This window comes from Ostrinia furnacalis, unplaced genomic scaffold, assembly GCF_004193835.3.
Source record: "Ostrinia furnacalis isolate ACB-3 unplaced genomic scaffold, ASM419383v2 OfSCF2157, whole genome shotgun sequence".
Classification (NCBI taxonomy): Eukaryota; Metazoa; Arthropoda; class Insecta; order Lepidoptera; family Crambidae; genus Ostrinia; species Ostrinia furnacalis.
This window is the reverse complement of record NW_021132396.1, coordinates 330,041-351,247: the sequence shown is the minus strand read 5'-3', so window position 1 is coordinate 351,247 and position 21,207 is coordinate 330,041. Positions and strand designations below refer to the sequence as shown.

Below are 21,207 nucleotides of genomic sequence, written 5' to 3'. Positions count from 1 at the left end.
GCGCGGCACCAATAACATTAACTGTTGCGTGCTGGTCGCCTGGTACTTCGGCGTATCTTACCGTGCTCTGGCTCCCTGGTGGCACGGGGAAAATGTGGAGTTACGAAAAAGCTTTTTTACTTATTAATGACAACTAATGTAGAGCAAATATTTCTCATAAATTATCCTCAGATCTATTCCAATAATATTAGGCGCTACATGTTGCGTGCTGATCGCCTGGTACTTCGGCGTATCTTAGGTACCGTGTTCTGGCTCCCTGGTGGGACGATGAAAGTTCTGGAAACTTATTTAAGTATTATAAACGACAGCTAATTATTATTTTTGTAGACCTAAAAATTTGCAAAGTTAGTTCATTTAAGGTTAACACTGTACGTTTCTGAGAACGCTTAATCTGACCGATGATTTGATGTGCCCTCCAAACGCAAAATCATATTCCTTTCAGGACAATTTAGTTGAAAAACAATACAAGCATTCGTAACTTGATCCAACATTTGTCACACGAATCCGAAAACAATTGACCAAACATTTGCCTTGACTTTTTAACCCTAAAAAGGCCCAGTAATTAAACTCTTCCTTTTGTTTCAGCATCCGTACCCGTCAGAAGACCAAAAGAAGCAATTAGCACAAGACACAGGGTTAACGATACTACAAGTAAATAATTGGTGAGTACATGCATCCTCTTTTAATCCGTACCTGAAAATACTCGTGCTTTTTATGCGGCGAAATGCTGTGTTCCAGAGCGAGGACTAAAAAAGTTTATAAGGCGAATTGCGTCGTTGCAGTTACTGAAATTTTAACGAACTGTTTGGTGCCAATTCTTATACGTAGCTGACACTGACAGAGTTTAATTTCGTTTTACTTACTGAACGACGAACTTCATTTTAAATACCTGCTTACGTGATTTAAGTACCTACTTAAGTAATTTTAGGTACATATTTTTGTTTTCTTTCTGATGAGACAACAAAAAGATGCTTTTGAATCTGTATTCATTTTATGAATGCGAAAGTGACCTCTCTCGCTACTTAATCTGTAACATTTTCATGCGTAAAATGATGAACTGAATTTGATGAAAGCTTTACTACTCGAATGAAATTTCGATTTTTACTTTTGGATTCTATTTACTTATGTGTGTTTTCTAATAAAAACAAATTAAACTACCCATAAAGATCTATTCCAGCCGCTATAACTATTGTCAGCAATCAGCCCAAATCCGCATTTCATTGCTGAATTTAGTCGACCATAAAATGGCCGGAGTGACGCTTAAGACTCCTTATTAAACCCGTCGTTCTACCCAGAAAGACCAGTTCAACCTGACCTGTCTTTAGACCTAGAACTAGCTGTGCCCGCGACTTCGTACGCGTGAAAATAGGAACAATATTTCCCGTTTTTGCAACATTTTTCTTTATTTCCCCACCCCTATTGGCTTTAGAGTGATGTTATGTAGCCTAAAGCCTTCCTCGATAAATGGGTTATTCAACACAAAAAGATTTTTTCAAATCGGACCAGTACTTCCTGAGATAAACGCGTTCAAGCAAACAAACTCTTTAGCTTTTTTTATACCCTTAGATATTTTTACACCACGCTTCTAGTCCCAAACTAAGCAAATCTTGTACTATGGGTACTAGACAACAAATAAAACATACTTAAATGTAATATTAGTAAAGATGTTCTAGAATACGTCCAGGTTTCACGCCCCCAGGTGTCAAGGTACACTGGTTTGGAAATAACATGATTATCTTAAGTGGAATGTTATAAAATGTCGTATTTACGGGCCCACTAACATCGGATGCGTAAGGATTATAAACGTGCGCTAGAGTTCGCGTTCGGGTTCGCTCGTTATTTAACACTTGGGATCTGTCCAATATTACGTCTTATTTGTTATTGCGGATCTTAAGTTATGCGACTTAAGATTTTAGTTAGATTTGATATTATTTTCCAGTAGCTAGGAATCTTGGTAATTTGAGTTATGAAATTAATCGCTAAGGAATTTCAAGTACTGAAATATATCGGTGGGGTACTGAAATCAACGATATTTTCTAGTAAGGTAAGATTTCAGAGTTGCACTTATTATTTTAATTACCTAGGTACCTAATTATGTTAACAATAGGTGATATTACTTGGTACTCACAGATATCAAAAAGAACAATAAATTGTGCCTCTTGCATACATTTATGCATAGGTAAATTGCAACACGTCAAGTGTCAAAATTATGCGTAATTAGCATAATTTTTTCAATTTTCAACTCAGGTGTGTACTTACCTGTATTCTACAATAAATTTTGTCGCAAAAAAGGGAAAATAAACCCTAAATGGCTGTGCCGGACGTTTCTGTTCGCATTAGCGGCGTGGGCGGCGCGTGAAGCTCGTAAAGCGCTCGATAGATGGCGCTGCTCTGCGCCCGCGCACGCGAGATTACATCTGACACTTTCAGAATAAGTATGTATGAAAGAAGATAATTGAATAAAAAATACTTTCGAAAAATATCGTCATAAGAATATTTAATTTTATCAACCACCTTAATACAAAAAAGTTAAGCTCTAGTTGTAGGTACACTTGTATAACTTGACAATATTTAGTACGGAAATTGTATTATTTTAAACCATTGTTCATCGCGCGTTTAACTCTTTTGTAACTTCTTTTGCATCAAAAGATTATGATCTCAAGGCTTGCGTAATTTAAAAGTATTTATTTTAATGAAGTATCAGCCAGGTACTACCTGGCTGACACTTCATTAAACCTACCTACTCATATTTCACTAACTGGCTGAAAAGTGGACTGAGAGGGTGTTGACTTAATTTCTACTATGAAATACTCAATACAAAACCTAACTTTAATAATTATTAAATGACTTTTTAAGTTCGACTACAAAAGAAGCTCTCAGGCATTAAATACCTATTCCTTGCATTATAAAAGCCACTTCATCTTCTACAAAAACACTGCAATAAAGGAACTGTCTATCATCAACGTTCATATACCGCGAGAATGGCTATCAACTCAACAAAATGGCTCTCAAATCATCCCAAGTGTTTTTATAAATAAACTCTAGTGGGAATCACATTCAAAATAACACAAATATTTATTTAATTAGCAAAAGACCATCTCGGTGGCAGTTACTGTTTCCTCAATGGGCCTAATGAAGGAATAACAAAAATATCTGACCATTCAAATCGTAAAAGTGTTCCGCTAGATTTCAAAACTATACGTTTGCTAGGTTTATATTTGTGGAACTTCTATTAATGTTTGGGAATTTATACTGGCAGTTTTAGTCCTATAAAAAATCCGGTCAAAAGTATTAGGTATGCGTTTGGTAAAAAAACCAAATCACAAGTTTTTTCTCATTTTTGTCCATGGCTTAATTCAGACCGAAGACTGGACAGGGACTTAGCAAATTAAAGGTTTCTTGTTGTTGAACTACGGAACCCTGAAATGTCTCTATTAGCGTGTGAAAGTCATTAATTTTTTTTTAATAAAAATAACTTTAAAAAATTGAACTGCCTAAGGCGGGAATTGAACCCAGTTACATTGAAATTAATTTCTTACTAAAATAACTAACTCAATACAACGTTTAAGAATTTCATCATTTCATCAAAGGATATCATCATCATCATTTCATCATAGCCTTTGTATTACTATTCGGAAACGCGAACCTTTCAATGCATTGTCTTCAATTACACCAAGAGCTCAGCTTAGCTGTGTATCCAAACTGAGAATGCCACCCACTTCACCGTATCGATGGCAGTTTAATAACCACTATCGAGTGCTCGTAATGAGCCACTTGATACGTCGAGCGAGCGATGCCGTAATTTGACACCTCGGCGTTTTTGACAATGCCTTTATGATGAAGTTAATTTTGTACGGAGACCGTTTACGTAAGACTTGTATTATTTTGAAAGTAAACGATTGTACATTGGAAACCTTTTGGCTTTAAAATTACTCAAAACTCTGTAATTTACTACATTCCAATCTTGTAAAACACAAATTCTTTTGTATTGTGCATATTTAAAAAAATGCTCATACATTTTAAAAGGCACTCGATTAGTATGTATTTTCCATGTTCAACACCAGTCAGGAGTCAAACACAAAAAACCTTTGACTTGACATGCCAATCATGTTAAACAATACTTTTCCGATTTTACATTTTAATTTTTTCGACCTATGCCATGAGAAGAAGAAGTTTTTAAAAGTATCAAGATGTCAAAATCCCGTTGTAGGCCGAGCGTTGGCCCGCCCGTGGGCTGCGCGCCTGGTACTCGAAGTCTGATTGACGAGGTCAAAGGTTGAGGAGCCTTTGTCTAACTCTTCACGCGCATGACAGCCTGGTACCGTTAGACAATTACAAGCTTGTAATTATCTTTTTTTTTACATTTACAAAACGATTTTTAAATAATTACTAACGTGAGACAATTGAATACGACGCGTTAGATATTATTCAGTGTAATCGAGATATTAAAATTCAAAATTACCTACTTACTTTTGTGTAATGGTTACAGTCCCACTGCGGTCCCACTATGTTTCATCTATGAGGCAAAAACCAATGTACCATCAGCAACTGTGTTAACTATCCATTGCCTGTCATGTCGTCTCGTTCTATCGCAAAGAATCACCATTTGATGAGAGCGAGAGCAAAAACGGAAATGGATAGTTAACAGTGTGGCCGTGTGTAGCTACTCAAATGCTTTTAATAGACAAAAGAACATAATTTACAAGTCAGACTTACATAGCTCAATAAATGTATTCAAAACCACTCAAAGAACCGACATATATCCCAACAGCAAACACTATTGCACCGTGCAAAAATTAATTATGTTTATCCTTCAAGTTAAATATGAAGGTGTTGCCAGTTAATCGAGAATAAACGGGCAATTAAAAAGCTCTTACCGAATGAAAAATTCATCGCGGCGTAATAACACTGCATCGGAAGGGTTGGGCCGGCCCTTGTATGATCAGGTGGCGCATCCCTAGCTGATTACTCTCTGATAGTCGTAGGATGGATATGGGTTCGGGGCTTAAGGAGATAATGGGGTAATGCACCATCCATTTATTGTATGAACGCCATTTGGTTTTACTTTTGTTACTAGACTGTTTTGTTTACATTTGTGTTTAATTAAAATATTTGTCATTGTTCAGATTGACTATATTGATGATATCATAATACTTTTAATATTATTTATTATTATGAAACTGAAAAATCAAAATAATCTTGCTTCTCATTTCCATTGAATAGTTTTAACTAGTGTTCAGGCATGAAGACTCGTACCCAATATTAGTGAGCAATGTAATTTTTTTATTTACCATTTTCTATGTATTTATTAAGACGTATCCTTACAATGCCTTACTGGGTAGTAACCCCAGCGTCCACCAGGGAGCCATAGGCTCCGTAAATATTATATTAGTGCACGTTACCAATTTGCGCACTCCATGAGCGTGCGTGTCCCGTGACGTCATGTCGTCGGCATCTGCTAAATTATTCAGCGGGTAAAGTGTTTTACATTGTCGTTATTTATTTTATTGGTCAAATGAATGGGTTCTGTAAATAAACAAGGACAATTTTTGATCTAGACATTTTTGTATGTGCCATCGACAATGTAGTTCGGTAAGCTTCATTTAGCAATGAGGGCTATCGTTTTTATACTTAACAGTTGGCACCCCTGGCGATTGACAGGACCTTACTCTACAGTGGCGCCATCTTGATGAGTGCAAATGCGATAGTCCTCCTACCACTTTAGCACTCACCAGTTGGTGCCACTGTCTTCGCTACTAGCAAGTGACAGGACCTTACTCTACAGTGGCGCTAACTGGTGAGCGCTAAATTATATGCGGTGTATCATCATTGTTAATTTATAAGTGACATTAAATTGGAATTATTAGTTGTTTCAATGTAAACATAATTAATATTTACATACAAATAGGGTATACATAATTTTACATAGATAAAATGAATGAACATCTTCACTTAAATTAACATTATAGATGTTACATAACGCATCTAGCTTCTGGGAATATCAGTAATAACTGTCTAGAAATTAATTTTATTATAAAGAAACTGAGTAAATATGCCCATAAATGGTACATCACTTTATCTGTAGGAATAAATTATGAACACAATAAAAAAAAACTCGTGGGAATTATTTAATTAGAACTATATCAAGTTACAAGGGTATTAATTCAATAACTTGTTCCACAAACAAACTGCTCAATTTATTCTAATCCTATATCGTCACCGTCGTGGCAGAATTAAATAACTGACACTTTTGGCAAAAACCACTTTTTCCACTTTTTGTATAGTAAAAAGTGTTACCTATATTTTGGTCTTACTCTCGTGGCAATATATATGATATTTCCAAAGATATCTTCAGTTTAGTGAAACTATTGACCATAAATTACAACTCTGTTTGTTGTAGAATTTACGTGGCAAAACTGAATAAGTGACTTTATTTAATTCTGCCACAACTCACTGCGAAACATTGCTTCAAAATACTTGTACTAAAAAGTCAATAAGTGACTTTATTTAATTCTGCCACAACTCGATCCAAAACATTGCTTCAAAATACTCGTACAATTGTGTTTTTGATTTATTTCATTTTTGTAAAATTACTTTAAATGTTACTTTTAATTTCAATGTTCATTACTCAGATGTTGTATCCGGATAGTTACCTTCATCATCATCATCATTTCAGCCATATAGGACGTCCACTGCCGAAAATAGGCCTCCCCCAATGATTTCCAATATGACCGGCTGGTAGCGGTCTGCATCCAGTGCTTTCCTGCTACCTTTATGAAATCCACGTTGTGCTTTCCGGTACGTGCCCTCCACTCCAGAACCTTGCTGCCCCATCGTCTGTCAGTTCTGCGTACTATGTGCCTTGTCTATTGTACAGAAAAACCGAGCATAGCCCTCTTCAAAGTACGCTATGCAACTTTGAGCTTATTTATAAGGCCTATAGTAAGAGGCCGCGTTCCCGAGCCGTTTATCATCAGTGGTAACACATACAGATTGTAGATTTTCGTCTTTAGGCACTGAGATATTTTGGATGAAGGGTGTTGTGTAGTTTCCCGAACGCTGCCCAGCCGAGTTGGATTCGATCTCTTTCTCTACCTAGCTGAAACGTTTGTCCGAGGTAGACATACTTGTCAACAATCTCGAGATTCGAGCTCCTAACCGAAACTGGGTAGGACGCAACATAGACATTCGACAAAAGCTTCGTTTTTCCATGTTGTTCACCCGAAGGCCTACCTTTTGGGAGATTAAGGTCTTCGAGCATTATGCCGAGGTCTTCCAATGACTTTGCCACGACCACACAATATCGTCGGCAAACCGAAGGTGAGTGATGTACTCGTCGTTGATGTTTATGCCGAATCCTTTCTATTCGAGGAGTTTGAAAGCGTCTTCCAATGCATTCGGAGATCCGGAGATATAACATCTCCCTCATGCCTCGCTGCAGAGGAATCGCCCTCGTACTCCACTCCTGTACTCGGACCAACATGGTGGCGTGTACAAGCATTTCAGCACCTCGATATGTACCGATACTTTTCAGAAACCGGCTTGTTCGGGAGGCTGGAAGTCATCGACCCTACGCGCGAGATCATTCGTGATAACTTTCGAAAACAGCTTGTAAACATGACTCAGAAGCGAGATTGGTCAGTAATTCTTCAGCAAGGTTTTATCCCCTTTCTTGAAAAAGAGTACCACCACGCTTCTGTTCCATGCCTCTGGCGTTGTTCCCTGGAGTAAGACGAAGTTAAATAGTCTCTGAAGGACTTGACTTTAATATCGATGTTCCACCCGCGTTCAGAAGCTCCGAGGTTATTCCGTCATCCCCCGTTGCCTTGTTGTTCTTTAGGTGTTTGAGAGCCATCCTAATCTCGTATAGGCTGATAATGCTGATATCCACAATATCTTCGTCGAGGTATATAGCTGTCCATAAAACTTTTCAATCTCACCCAGAACCTCGGCTTTTGTTGACGTTACACTACCTTCCGCAGTCTTCAGCTTTGTCAGCTAGCTTCGCCCAATAGAGTAGTCTCTTGCGAACACTTTGGAGCCTTGGTTCCGCTTTATCGTCTCTTTAATACTATATGTATTAAAGTTGCGAACATCATGTCGGAAGGACTTCCATAATTCTGTCTATTAAGCTGCCGATGTGCCTTAGCGTCAACGGAGATCTGCATAGACATTGAACGTCGTGCCATGACGTTGAGGGTAAGGGATCCCTATGGATCCCTAGGGAGATATCCCTATTACAGTTTTATTGTTTTTGGATTATTTTAATTTTGATATTCATTTTGATGTTGGTTCTTTCAATTGTATTTCAATGTTATAGGAATCTGATGTTTATGGTTACCATACCAATTTGTTAAACATTTATAAGTATTAAATAAGTAGGTATATTCTAGTATTATTTAACAATTTTACAGATTTTGACTAAAATTGCATTGACAAAATAAATAAAATAAAATGACTAAATCAACATTTAGGTCAATAAAAGTGTGGCAAAATTAAACAAGTGTACTTATTCAATGGAAATGGAATACCTTGGTTGTGGTAAAACTAAATAAGTGACATACAAAAACTAAATAACTGCAACTTTTTTGTAAAATACGGTTGTGGCAAAACTAAATAATTACATTTTTATTTTTTTATTTAAAATAATACAAAGTAACATCATCGAAGAATATTGAATCAATAAAGGTAAATTTGCTGTATAAAATATCAAAAGACCGACAGTAAAATATTTATACCCTTAAAAGTTATCGCCATTTTTAACGAAAAAAAATACAAAAACGTGAATATCTCGCAACTTTGGTTTTGTCAGTTATTTAATTCTGCCACGACGGTGACGATATTGAAAATAACGGTTCCTTGCCCACCAGGCGCACATAACATTGATGCAAATGTCCCATAATTACATTACGCGCGCAGACAAGCCTGTATCCGAGTTGTATCAAATTGGACGACCTCCTCTGCGCCGCTGGGACCCTGGTACCGAATTAATGGAAGCACCCTAATTGCGATTGTATGGAGATGCAAATTCGGCGAAGAATGGCAATGAGGAAGTGTCACCATCTCTTATTGTTGCGCTCCTAGTACTTGTAATTGATAAGGCGTCGGCGCTACGGATTTGAATTTTAAATTTCGAATCTCCTAAGGGAGATGAATAGATTTCCTCTCTCGTTTACGGATTTGCGCTTTGTGTTTTGGATACTTAATACTTACATTAAATATTTTGCGACGGAATTCCTTTTTTTTTGTAAAAATTTAGGTAATTTTTAGTTAAAATTTAAAGTTTAACCAATTAAAATCGTTGAATACGGTTGAGATATCAATTTAATAATTTATACCCATCAGTCATTTTTATACACCAAAGAGTTTGCATCAACGTTTTCCTCTTCAAAAGTCAAACTGGCAGTCAACACCAAAGAGTTTCTATTTCATATTTCTTCAAAAGCACGTGCCGTTCCAAATTCAAATTTTGCAAGGTTCATCTCATCGTCTATGCCGCCGCGCCATGTTTTATTCCTGCGACACACTTTGCGTTTGCTGAATTTCTTTTCCAATGTTTAGTCTACTTGTTTCTTCGTGCTTCATTATTTATTTTCGCCCGCGTTGTTTGGGGAGTTCCCGCTCTGTGTATTTTCGTTGTGGAAATGATTGGCGGAACTTTTGTAACGTAATAATTCTTGCATAGCCCTGAAACCTGGGGAATAAGAAATAAAAACTATTTTTATTTCTAAATTAGAGATTGTCGGAATGTAGATTTTGGATAGGCCCACGCGTATTGAGATTACTGTAAAAGATTTGGTTTTTAAATTAAGAAAAAATAAATAAAATGAAGATTCTAACGGGTATTGCTTTTAAAAAGAAAATCTCAAATAGTTCGCAAGTTTATTTTAATTTACAGTTTGTGTAAACTTCTCACTTAGACCAAGATGAGTGTATTTCGTTTAACACACACTTACTAGAGTTTGTTCTACTTTAAATTATTACAAGGTTTTGCATATATCTAGAAAAATTGTTTTGTTTTAGTGCATCATAATTAAAGCTCGTAAAAAACTCACTCATAAAACTAATTTTATTTTTGCAAGTAGGCTTTTTTAAAACTTTTACAGTAATAAAATAATTCTTATTAAGAAAAACTTAAAAACTGCAATAAACATAGCAAATAATTATGTATAAAATACATAGTTTTTAAAAAAGTCTCCGTCTCTCAAACTTCATTAACCCGTTTTCAGCTGCCGATATCAGTTTGTTTGTAGCCCTCCAAAGCACACACATAGCCACAGCGCCTCAAACCAAGTCTTTGCTACATCCATTGTTCTTGCACGATACGTGACGTCTCCACAATGGCGTCGCTCTAAATTGGACACGCCGCCAATATCCGATAGCTTACCTAGCCTGCCATAGATGGGCACTGGCTCCCAAAACTTTTGATGAAACCCCAGTTAAAACAAGATAATCTTTACATTCAATAGGCTACTCCTAAATATCTTAAATAGTCGGAATCTAATCTATTATTAGATACATTTGAAGATCGTCTTGTTTAATTTCAAAGTAACTTTGTTTTTTATTATAACTGACTAAGGTATCGAAGAGAGAGCCCAGTTAATGACACTTACTAGAATTTTTGCTTGGGTACCTAAGTTCAGTATACATTTGCTAGCCTGGCTTCTAATTTAAAATGTAAAAATCAATCTGGTGCCTCAGCCATAAGGCCCAGAACAGACGGTGAAACGCAACTGCAACTTTCTGATGATTCTGATGAATGAGACTGAAACTGAAAGTTTCAAACTGGTCGCGTCATGTGTGGTCTCTCAACGGACGCTATGGCAGAAACTTAGATGCAACTCAAAAGTAACTAGCAGTTGCAGTTTCGTTGCAGTTGCGTTTCACCGTCTGTTCTGGGCCTAATTGCCAAAATATTGATAAAATCTAAATAATTTTAATATTCAGCACGCTTTAAGCTACTAGGTACTATTAAACGACAAGTGCTCATACTCGCCGCAGCGAGCGTTGTCCCTTTAGGCAACTACTAGCCCAGTGGGTGCAGACAGACCAAATGTTGAGAACCTTCGACCCAGGCTGTACAGCCAGACCTAGATTAGTAGGCTTTCGGGATTACGCTTGATTAGGCCTCAATAGATTGTGAAGGGCCGGAGATTATTAGCAAGGTGGATACTGCGCCGTAATAATCAATTTGGCTCCGTTTTGATAAGCTGGCCGTGCGGTAAACGTGCGACTGTGAATAACGCAGATATAGTTCCAAAATACTGAACTGTCCTATCGATGACATTGACAGCGGGGCGCCACCGTCAATACCGAATCGCTGGTTCCGATTTTTGCCATATTGGAAACCATTAAGTTGAACGATGGTAGCGCCCCCCTGTCATTGAGTTTGGCGGGACAGTTCAGCGTGGGTCATCTATAAGGCGTGTGCTGTCAGTGTGACAACTTACTGTCAAAGTGCAATGAAAGCAATGATTTGGATGCGTCTTTGGATCACCCCCCCTAGACAAAACGCACTTTTTGATCGAATCGAAAATCGAATCCGTCAAAACTCCATACAAAAAAAGGGCTTTTCGACCAGTTTGCGATTATAATTTGCACTTTGTCTAGACCCACACGTCTGTGGTGATAAAATGTCTGTAATAGACATGCTAAAAATTAAAACTTGTAGATACTCTGACATGACACTTATGCCCGTTTTCACCATCAATCCCTAATTTTTAATTGACCCCCATATGGTAACACATTATCAGGAATTTTGTTTTCATAGGTCACATAAAAATCAGGAATCGATGAAATGAAATATTACTTATCTCCTTGTGTTTCTTTTATTGTCTTAGCTACTCAGTTCCCAAATTCCTAAATGATAGACGGCGTGAACATAATGGCAGGTATTTAAAAACAATAACACCTGATGCTCTTAATGCAATGCTAAATGCAGTTTATGCAGTCTAAAGTGAATACCCTGACCTTAAATGCCTATTCACACTGCTTGGAGATGTGTGCCTATTCACTCTTCGCTCGAAGAAGCCTATATCATTCATGATCCGCGAAAGTTTAACTTTACTCAAAAAGGTACTAGCTACCACCAGGCGCAGTAATCCGTCGTAAAGGTACCGTCCCCAAACAAGCTGTAACATGGACATAAACGTAAAAACAAAGCAAATGCGTCGATAAAAGTGAAATCAACGTGCGAGCGCCGTAAACGAAGCCCTGACGGATCCTGCATATGGCGGCAGGGCGATCTGCCGGGATCGGGTGGGGCCTCAGTGGCAGCGGGGAAATCCTCGAACAATGTATACTGTATCATCTTTTTTTGGGTTAGTAGTAGTTTCGCACGATTTTCCTTCGCACGAACGTGCGAAACGTCCCCTTTCAATAATATTAACGGGCGAAACGCCTACCAAAAAAAAATTATTATTGAAAGGGGACGTTTCGCACATTCGTGCGAAGGAAAATCGTGCGAAACTACTACTAACCCCTTTTTTTATTTACAACGAGGAAGCTCTTGGCTTGTATCGCACTTGATGGTAAGTGATGATCAGGCCGAAGGTGGAAGCGAGTTTCACCCGGAATCCTCAACCACGAGGAACTGTCTATCTTACCTCTAACTGTCCTCTATCTTCTAAACCTCTATCTTGTCCCAAACTAAGCAAAACGAGTAGTATGAGTGGTGTACTAAACTTTTTAAATATTTACACATACACCCACACAATGCCAACAGAAAATCTGTTCATGCAAAGAAAATGTTAATAGCGTGCGGGGTTTGCATTCGCTTACTAAAAGTTTAAAATACCAAAACAATTTTAATTAACATACTAGCACCTATGTGTCAAAGGACTCAGTGGTCTCCACTGGCAGCAAAGAGCTGTTCAACAACAGTTACTTACTCTATGAAGATCTTAGCGCCAGTTTACGTAAATAAATTCTGTTCCTGCCAAATAATATCCATATTATGTGAGTGGATGTATTTATTTATTCCAGCACATTTGCAGCTTATAATGGGACGTGCAAAAATAACTTGTAATTAAACTGTATTAACAGCAGTGTATATTCTTCTTCTTCTTTTCGTGTCGACAACAAACCTACACAGTGTCAGCCCAAAACTCCGCCACAAGAGTGGCGTTGTCGGTAGCACTCATCAAATCCTCCAAAGTGTATATTTAGTGTTATATAAGTTACTAGCGGCCGCCCGCGACTTCGTACGCGTGAATCCCGTTTTTCCCGCTAATTCCCGTTCCCGTGGGAATTTCGGGAATTCCTTTCTTAGTGCACCTCTACGGTACCTAAGCTACGTCCCTTCCAAATTTCAAGTGCCTACGTTTAGCCGTTAAGGCTGTGCGTTGATCTGTCAGTCAGTCAGTCAGTTTCTCCTTTTATATATTTAGATTTAGTGTTATATTTATGTACCTACATTATTTTTTGTTTGTGGGTTTTGCGCATGCTTCGTCACAAGACAAACATTGTTGTAAATTGTTATAATCTCATGTAAGTGAACTACCCTGTTCTTATGAGAATAAAGATTGTTTTAAACCGAATAAGTAATATTGTAAAGAAATAATAAAAACTGGATAATCTTCCCGCTGCCACTGAGGCCACACCCCAGCGCCGCCATAACCCTGTTATGAGCGATTCCGGGGCATCGCCGTAAACTGGAGTTAATTCGCGAGTCCCCGTTTTACAAGTACTTACGATTTATTAAGGGAGAGCCCGTGACGTGAGTGAATGTTGTGGAGCAAACTTTGTACGCACTTTACGGGAATTCTATGGTGTTTAATGAAGCTTGTACCTATCCAAAATGTATGTTTTACAAAATAAGGAACCATAGTTACAATACGGCACATTTTGCATAGATTCCTTTTTTCTTCGCGCGTCTTCGACTTTTGAAAAAAAAACTGTTGTCCAGAATCGACAAAAAAAGTGCAGATTCACATATTTCCAAATAAAAAAATCTCTTTTTACTATAAAGAAAAGAAGTTTATAACAATCAAAGAAAAAGAAGAACGATTAATTTTTTTTCTCTATCAAACTTCATACAGCCGAGCTTCCAAATTCAAAACAAAGAAGCAGAATGTGGAAACTTCAAAAAATTCCAGCCAGTCTTATTTGCTAAATAGTCTTTTCATTTACCCGTGGCCCGACAGCGGTATGCAATAACCGAGTTCACCTGCGACGAAATGAAATACCAGGGCGTTCGGTCAAGAGCTCCTTGTGTTTATGAACGCCTGGTAGCTGGGTGGAGTCTCTTGTACATTAATTAGCTTTTCCGGGGTTTGCTTGCGTTTCTCGAGGATGTTGAGGTCAGTTATTGGGGGAAGGGTGTCATAATGTTGCTACGTATTGTTGAGTGTTAATGGTGTAACAATAAAATGTGCAGACAAAATGTATATTACTATCTACTTCCCATTTTATTGTTGTAAACGATACCATACACAGTTTGTCATTTTTTACAGAATAAGCAACGAAGTAATTAAAACACAAAACGAAACCGCACTGGTTACTACACCACTTAATAATTAAATAAAACACCCTCATAACCGTTACATAAATGTTGGGATTCCGACTTACACCTATCAAAGTCCCATCTAAATAGACACCCTCTTAAGATTCAAGAAAAGATCGTCCGAAACGCGTAAAACAAATCCGCCGGTCGTATAACGAAGGTTGAGCGCCCCTGACGCGCTGAAAACTCTCAAATTGTCCATCAAGAATCAGTGTCGGCGGTTACGAGCGGCGCCCCGTAAAACAACGCGCCAACGACACTTCGCTCGCAGCCCCTGGCGTTCGAACTTTGAATATGGGACGCTTTTTTCTTTATTCGAAACAAATGACTATTTTTCCAGCCAGTCCTTGAAGTGTAAAGCCTATCTTTTAAAAAACTTAGAAAAGAGTTTTTATAGATAACATCAGCAATTTTACCGCCAAAATGGTCTACCACAGACAAAAAATACTGAGATATTTTACTGGAAAATAAAAATGGCACCTTTGATTACCCCAAAAACACTATCACATTCGAACAAAAGCCGCGGTATCTGTTATCTCCCCACTAAACGACGTTAGATATAAACCAACCCTTGCAATCTGATCTGCTGGCTTCCCTCAGCCTGAATTCATTGGAGACAAAGGAGCCCCGGGTAGGGGTACTATGAAATTGTATACTTTGGGAATGAGGCATTCTTCACTTTGTTGATATAATGGATAATAGTAATTTTCCTATTACTAAGAACTACAATTTATATTATATTTCGACGAAGAAAATAAGCAGTGATTCAGAAAGTAATTGATTAAGTTAATAAAGTTTGTTTAGAAATTACTTTGACTGGGATTCGAACCGGTGCCTATTGCAATAATGGTACAGGTTAAATAGTAAATAGGGGCGACAGGCGTTGGGTTAATGAAAAACTAAGTCGATTCCTTGATAATAATATCAGTGTAATGAGAATGAGACTCATTTCATAAAAGTACACGAACATTGTATTGTTTCGTAGCGAATCGATCACCAATTCGAAAGCGAATGTCTAACAGGCGACATTATTGTAAACGCCTCACAAACATCTGTACAATTTTCAATGGACTCTAAAATCCGTGTCCTCATCGTATATTCCTTCCCCTCCAGGAAATCTCAATAAAAACTCAAAACACTGCATTGTAAAGCACGTCAAGTTTAACACGTAGATCTTATGCAGTTGTGACAAGTGCTACTTTGCAGCAAAAATGTGAAGTTTGTTGTGGTTTCTGTAGTCGCGGTTTTAGTGCACCTCAGACGCGTCCCGGCACATCATGGCCCATTCCGAATGTATGAGCTTACGGGATATATGGAGGCAAATATCGGCAGGAAACGACGCGGTTTTTGCTTGTTTCACACTTAAAGTAGAGTCGTAAAAGCTCATTTAATAGAAGACGAAGCTTAAGTAATGCAAAACTTATATTTTATTGTATAGTATTAATACGCATTGGTTGGTTGGAGCCAAAAAGCTCGTTTTCCATTCTTTTTCAGACGGCAATCTTCTTCAGCATTACTCTATGTTGTCTTCCTGAAAACATGACTTAACGACAGCTTTCTTAGTTAAGTACTTTCATATTATTATTTTCAGTAAGTAGTCAATCTAGCAGGTTTTATCTTCAGCATTTTCGCGTCGGTAATGAAGGTTGGATTTGATTTTTTATTGAATCTGAAACAAACGAAATTATTATTAGGTACTTTAAATTTATTACTACATAGAGTTTTTATCAATCTCTATTTATGCAAAACGCGTCGTCCACGCGTGCACTATTCGCCCGTGTGTCGCCAAGCCGCGAGCTCGTTCGGCGGCGATATACCGCCCATTCGCCGGTGATCAGGCGTCGTTTCCGATGCGTATCGCGCCCGTCCCGACTTTGGTGCAAAATGTTTACAATTACGAGAGTTGTATGGCTGATGGATGGGAAACTGATTTTGGGGTTTCTTACAACAACAAGAAGAACGGGACCCAAAATTACCAATAGGTACCCACCCGGCTTAGGCAGAAACATATTTATTTATTTCTTTAATGGTTGGTACATAAGGTGAACTTAATGTCATTTGGACATTCTCTGCCAGTTAACCTTTGGGCTAAACAGGAAAAATTCGTTTGGCAGTGAGTTTAAAAGGAAGAAATAAGAGGAAAACTTACTAAGAAAACTTTATAAAAAGGGACAGTTATTGTACTCTACAAATGATTGGATACGAACTTAATAGCTTTGTTTATGCTAATCGACCTACCTAAAAATATCGCTGAAAAATATTTCCCTCGAAAACACGTTAAACGGTTTACTTATTTATCGTCAGAAAGCTAAAGACCATAAAATCATTGTACACAAAGTTTTTACTCGAATTAAACTCTTTTAATATCTCGATTCAAAACATTTACATAAACTAAACGCAATTTATTACTTAAGCTTTGGATAATAAATAACTCTGGAAAAGCCAATGACATCCAAAACATCACACGTTTCTGAGAAAAACGTTTAGCAAGTAAATATTTAAGATATCGTAAATAACAACACCATATTTTATTCTGCGAAAAATATCTTCCTATCTTATTAAATCAAAGTTTAATTACCTTCTGCTTACTAAAGTGACTTGCATCTAACCTTTTCAGTAGATTAACTTAACTAGCGAATAAATTGAGGTCAATAAAATAGTTTAGTTAAGTTTTTCATATGAATATAACTCGTCACGGAACAAATGAAGCTTCAAAACATCTGCCAATTACAATAATGGCTCATAAACAATAAAAACATCTAAAAAGGTCATCCCGCTCAACTGAATGCGCCATAACCGCATTTAAACGTCATTGCGATCCCGCAGACATTATAATTACGAGGAACAAGCGAATTAATCGCAAGAAAAACAATTACCTCTCACGGCGCCATAACAATCCACCCCGACCATAAACACGGGGCTAAGCCTCAAAAAACCCCTTACACTCGTCAAAATAATTCATTTTAATTTTCTTTACGCGCTAGTAAACCTTTATTTTACGACGGTACTACCCGAGATAACTCGGGGACTCCCTTAAAGGCTCTTATACGCCCTTTTAGTGCTTTGCCCCGCACCCAGACAGGCAGTCTACTCGACCGACACGCCCCATCCTTTTCCAACACCATAGCAACAACAGAGACGCACAGAACTCAAAAGAAAAACACTTTTCCCGTGGTACGCAGTCGGTGTACAGATTTCAAAAATTCTCAGGGACGCCTTCGCAATTTCTCCCGTCTTGTAAATATAAATATTAATTCTAATTAAAAGAGCTTTTTGTGTAAATAAATTATGGGCGCGCAGTTCTTTGTAATGTTAATTAAATTTTCCCTTTTTTTGTTTGAGGTAAAGAGCCTTTCTGTGTATTGCGAAATAGTGTTGTCTATTGAATGTTGCCATTCCGTGCGGTATACAATGTTGCATGCTGCAAAAAAAAAAGAAAATTTATAATACATGCATAGCGATGTATTTCAATAGAAGCAAATGTGTTCTTACGTGCGTATATTTAAAGTTTTTTTCTATCTGTGATGTTGGAATCTAATGTCCATATTTTTATGCGATTCCCCGTCGCGTAGCATCGCAATAGCAAGCAACTGATTTACATCACATTCGTAGGAAAGCCAGAACCAAGCGGTGAAATTACACATTACATCTTACAAATTACATCGTAACAAATAATTAACTGTGTTTTCTTACTTTCGTTGCCCGCGGCTTTTATTATGATTAATTCTGTTTATATCACGATTTCAGAAAATTTTAAATGACACTGTTTATTATAATAATGTCCATTTATTCTTGTTCAATAAGGAGAAAAAGACTTAAATTATAATAATCATTTCTAACTAACTACCACAATCAAACTGCCCCTGTTTTCGTCTTGATTTATCATACAAATCCAGTTGCTACAGTTACTGTCTAATCTTTTTAATTGCTCCATTTCCGAACAAGTAGCTTTGACCACAAATAATAGAGTTATTTGTACATCCAGAAGTCAAAAATTTCGTTGAAACGGAACGTTTCCCCAAACAAAGCGTTTGACCCAGTGCAGGCCCTTTCCATGTCTTTCCGCGCCGCCGCGTCATCATTTTTCACCACGCCTCCATTTATTTTATCTGTGCACCGCACGCCGTCCGCGATACTCCGCTGTTGCTGGTTCCCGAACGAACATCAGCTGAGAACCAGAGATTTATGGCGCGCCCATTCAGCTAGAATCCGTTCGAAATTCGAACGATTTAAATGAAAAAAGTATGGGTACCGCTACATTCAAGGAAGAGGGCGCCCCAGACTCAGGCAGATTAAATACTCCACAGATTTTTGTTAAAAATTGTAAACAGTCTCATTTTAAACCATGTAGGTACTGGCAACTAAGATTATATTCGAACGAAATTGATGAAAAACCTTGTGGCCAGGGAAACATTCCCAAAATTACCTACTCGAAACACAAAAAAAAACCGTTTCAAACTTTTTCTCGAAACTGAATTGAATTACTTATTATGGCGATACAGAGCTCTACATTTTTGAAGGCTTTTTGTTGCAAAATGTTATACAATATAAAAAAATTCACACGGGTTCGTTTGGCTAAACGAACCCGTGTGAATTTTTTTTAATTGAATAGTCTATTTTCAAACCTATCAGATAGAGTTGTTTTTTCATAAATCGACAACATAATTACGCGATTTAATCGATAATGTTGGTAAAACACGAAATGTTTTTCAACTTTCTCTTGTTTTTGCTCTTTTAGTGCCCTTTGTGTGGCCACAATAAATTCCCAGTCGATATCGAATGAAAAAGTTTGTCTACTTTAAAACGATTGTAGACATGCGAACTACTTAGGAATTAAGAGCGATAATGCATTTGTGGGTGCTGATAGGCTTTATTTACCTAATGGCTGTGGATTCTGTAGTCAAATCCTATAGTCTTTAATCCTATAGTCGGCCATTTGGTGCAGTGGTTCGTAACGGACTACTATTCCGGAGGTAGCGGGTTCGATTCCCGCACAGTACAAACATTGGTGTGCATGAACATATTTGTTTGTATTGGACTGGGTGTTTTCTATGTATAATAAGTATGTATTTACAAAAAAAAAAGTATTTAAGTATGTTTATATCCGTTGTCCAGTACCCATAGTACAAGCTTTGCTTAGTTTGGGACTAGAAGCGCAGTGTAAAATGTCTAAGGATATTTATTTATTTATTTATACAAAACACTTTAATATTGATAACAATTTAAAAAAAATGTCATGGTAAACAAATCCCGTAAACTCTATCTGAACAAGGCTCGCTTTTAACTACTTTTCTGCTACATAATAAAGTTTTTAGTGGACCTGAAAATTCTTGAGCAATATTATAGCTCACACAGCGAAAAATATAATAAACAGCCAACTTTATTTAGGAATTAGTGAAGGTTTCTTAGGTCAGCCAGCCAGTCTACTCAATCCAACTGTGTCCACTGTCCATTTTTTCTTATTCTTCGGTCTTTTAGCAGCAAAATATTGCGATATCAAACATTTGATCGCGAGCGTTTAACTTTAATCCGTACATGTAAAATGGCGGCTCGTTTTAATTAAATGTCAACATTCCGCTGAAAGGGCACTGCTTATTAGAGCCCTAATTAATTCCTATGTATCCACAGAGCTCAGGCTACAGTAATTAAACATAATCTAACTCATTTATCAGTGTATTTGCCAGTTAACTTATTCGATTAAACTGTCGTATTTACATCTCTATACGAGCGACGTTTAATCAAAAGTCAATTAACGATTTATAGACATCCTTATTACATTTTTATGACGCCTGTTAAAGTAGGAGTTGTGTTTTAAAAGGATAACAAGCAAGCTATCACTAGAAGTTGAATTATTTTATACTTTTATAAATGTTTTGATGCTTTTCTCACAATAAAATTTAAATTGAAGCCCAAAAGTGTTATTTTCAAAAGCCTTTGATGCATACTTAACCTTTTTATTGGCCATAACCAAGCTGTAACTTAGTGCACTCCATCCTAAAATTGTCGAATTTAAAAAACCGTTCCAAAAAGCCGAGTCATTTTAAACGTGGAACAGCGGGGCGCCGGCATCAGCGAAAAGGTCGCGAATTCAGCCCGTCTCAACATTTCCCTATCTCATTTTCCATTTGACAAACATCATTACATCTTCCTGTGTCGCCCCTCGCGGCAATTTTCGGAAGCTCTCGGGCGCGCTCGGGCGGACTCGCGCAGTTCCGGGAGGCTCATTGTGCGTTCCAATTTTAAATTTCGCCTGTTCGACGATAACTTTCTTTTTTATTATTGGAATTTCGCAATGGAATCGGCCAGTTTTATTTAGTGATTGAACGATTCGTTATTTTGTACCGGTAATCGTTAATGTCTTATTTATTGGCAGCGTTGTAACTTATTTTGTAGCCACAAATACTAAAAATGGTCATTTCATCTGATTAAAACATAGTTATGCTTCATAGATTGAAAAAATCAGTTTTTCATAAGCCTCTTTCTTATTAACTGAAATGGTGTTGTATGTTTAAACTTAATGAAAATTCTAGACTTTTAAGTACTGAGTACTTTCGAGCAGCAATAACAAACCTTTTTAGAACCAAATAACTTGGTTTAAAAAAGTTATTTCGCACTAAAACAGCTGAAGCTTAGCCCAGTACATGATTTATGAATAAATCCAAGGTAAATAACTGTTTCTGTATGTAAAGCCGTATCAGAGCGCG

At 37.4% G+C, this 21,207-nt stretch overlaps 1 protein-coding gene across 1 annotated transcript in view; it reads left to right on the top strand.

Moving 5' to 3' along the window:
* Window positions 1-585: 585 nt before the first annotated feature.
* Window positions 586-21,207, top strand: part of LOC114354742 (homeobox protein homothorax-like) — a gene marked incomplete at its 5' end in the record, with an annotated part of 68,019 nt that continues 47,397 nt past the window's right edge. Inside the window, one exon of the mRNA XM_028307284.1 lies at window positions 586-662. Within this exon, the coding sequence (XP_028163085.1) occupies window positions 586-662 (77 nt within the window). The remainder of the gene's footprint in view (window positions 663-21,207) is intronic.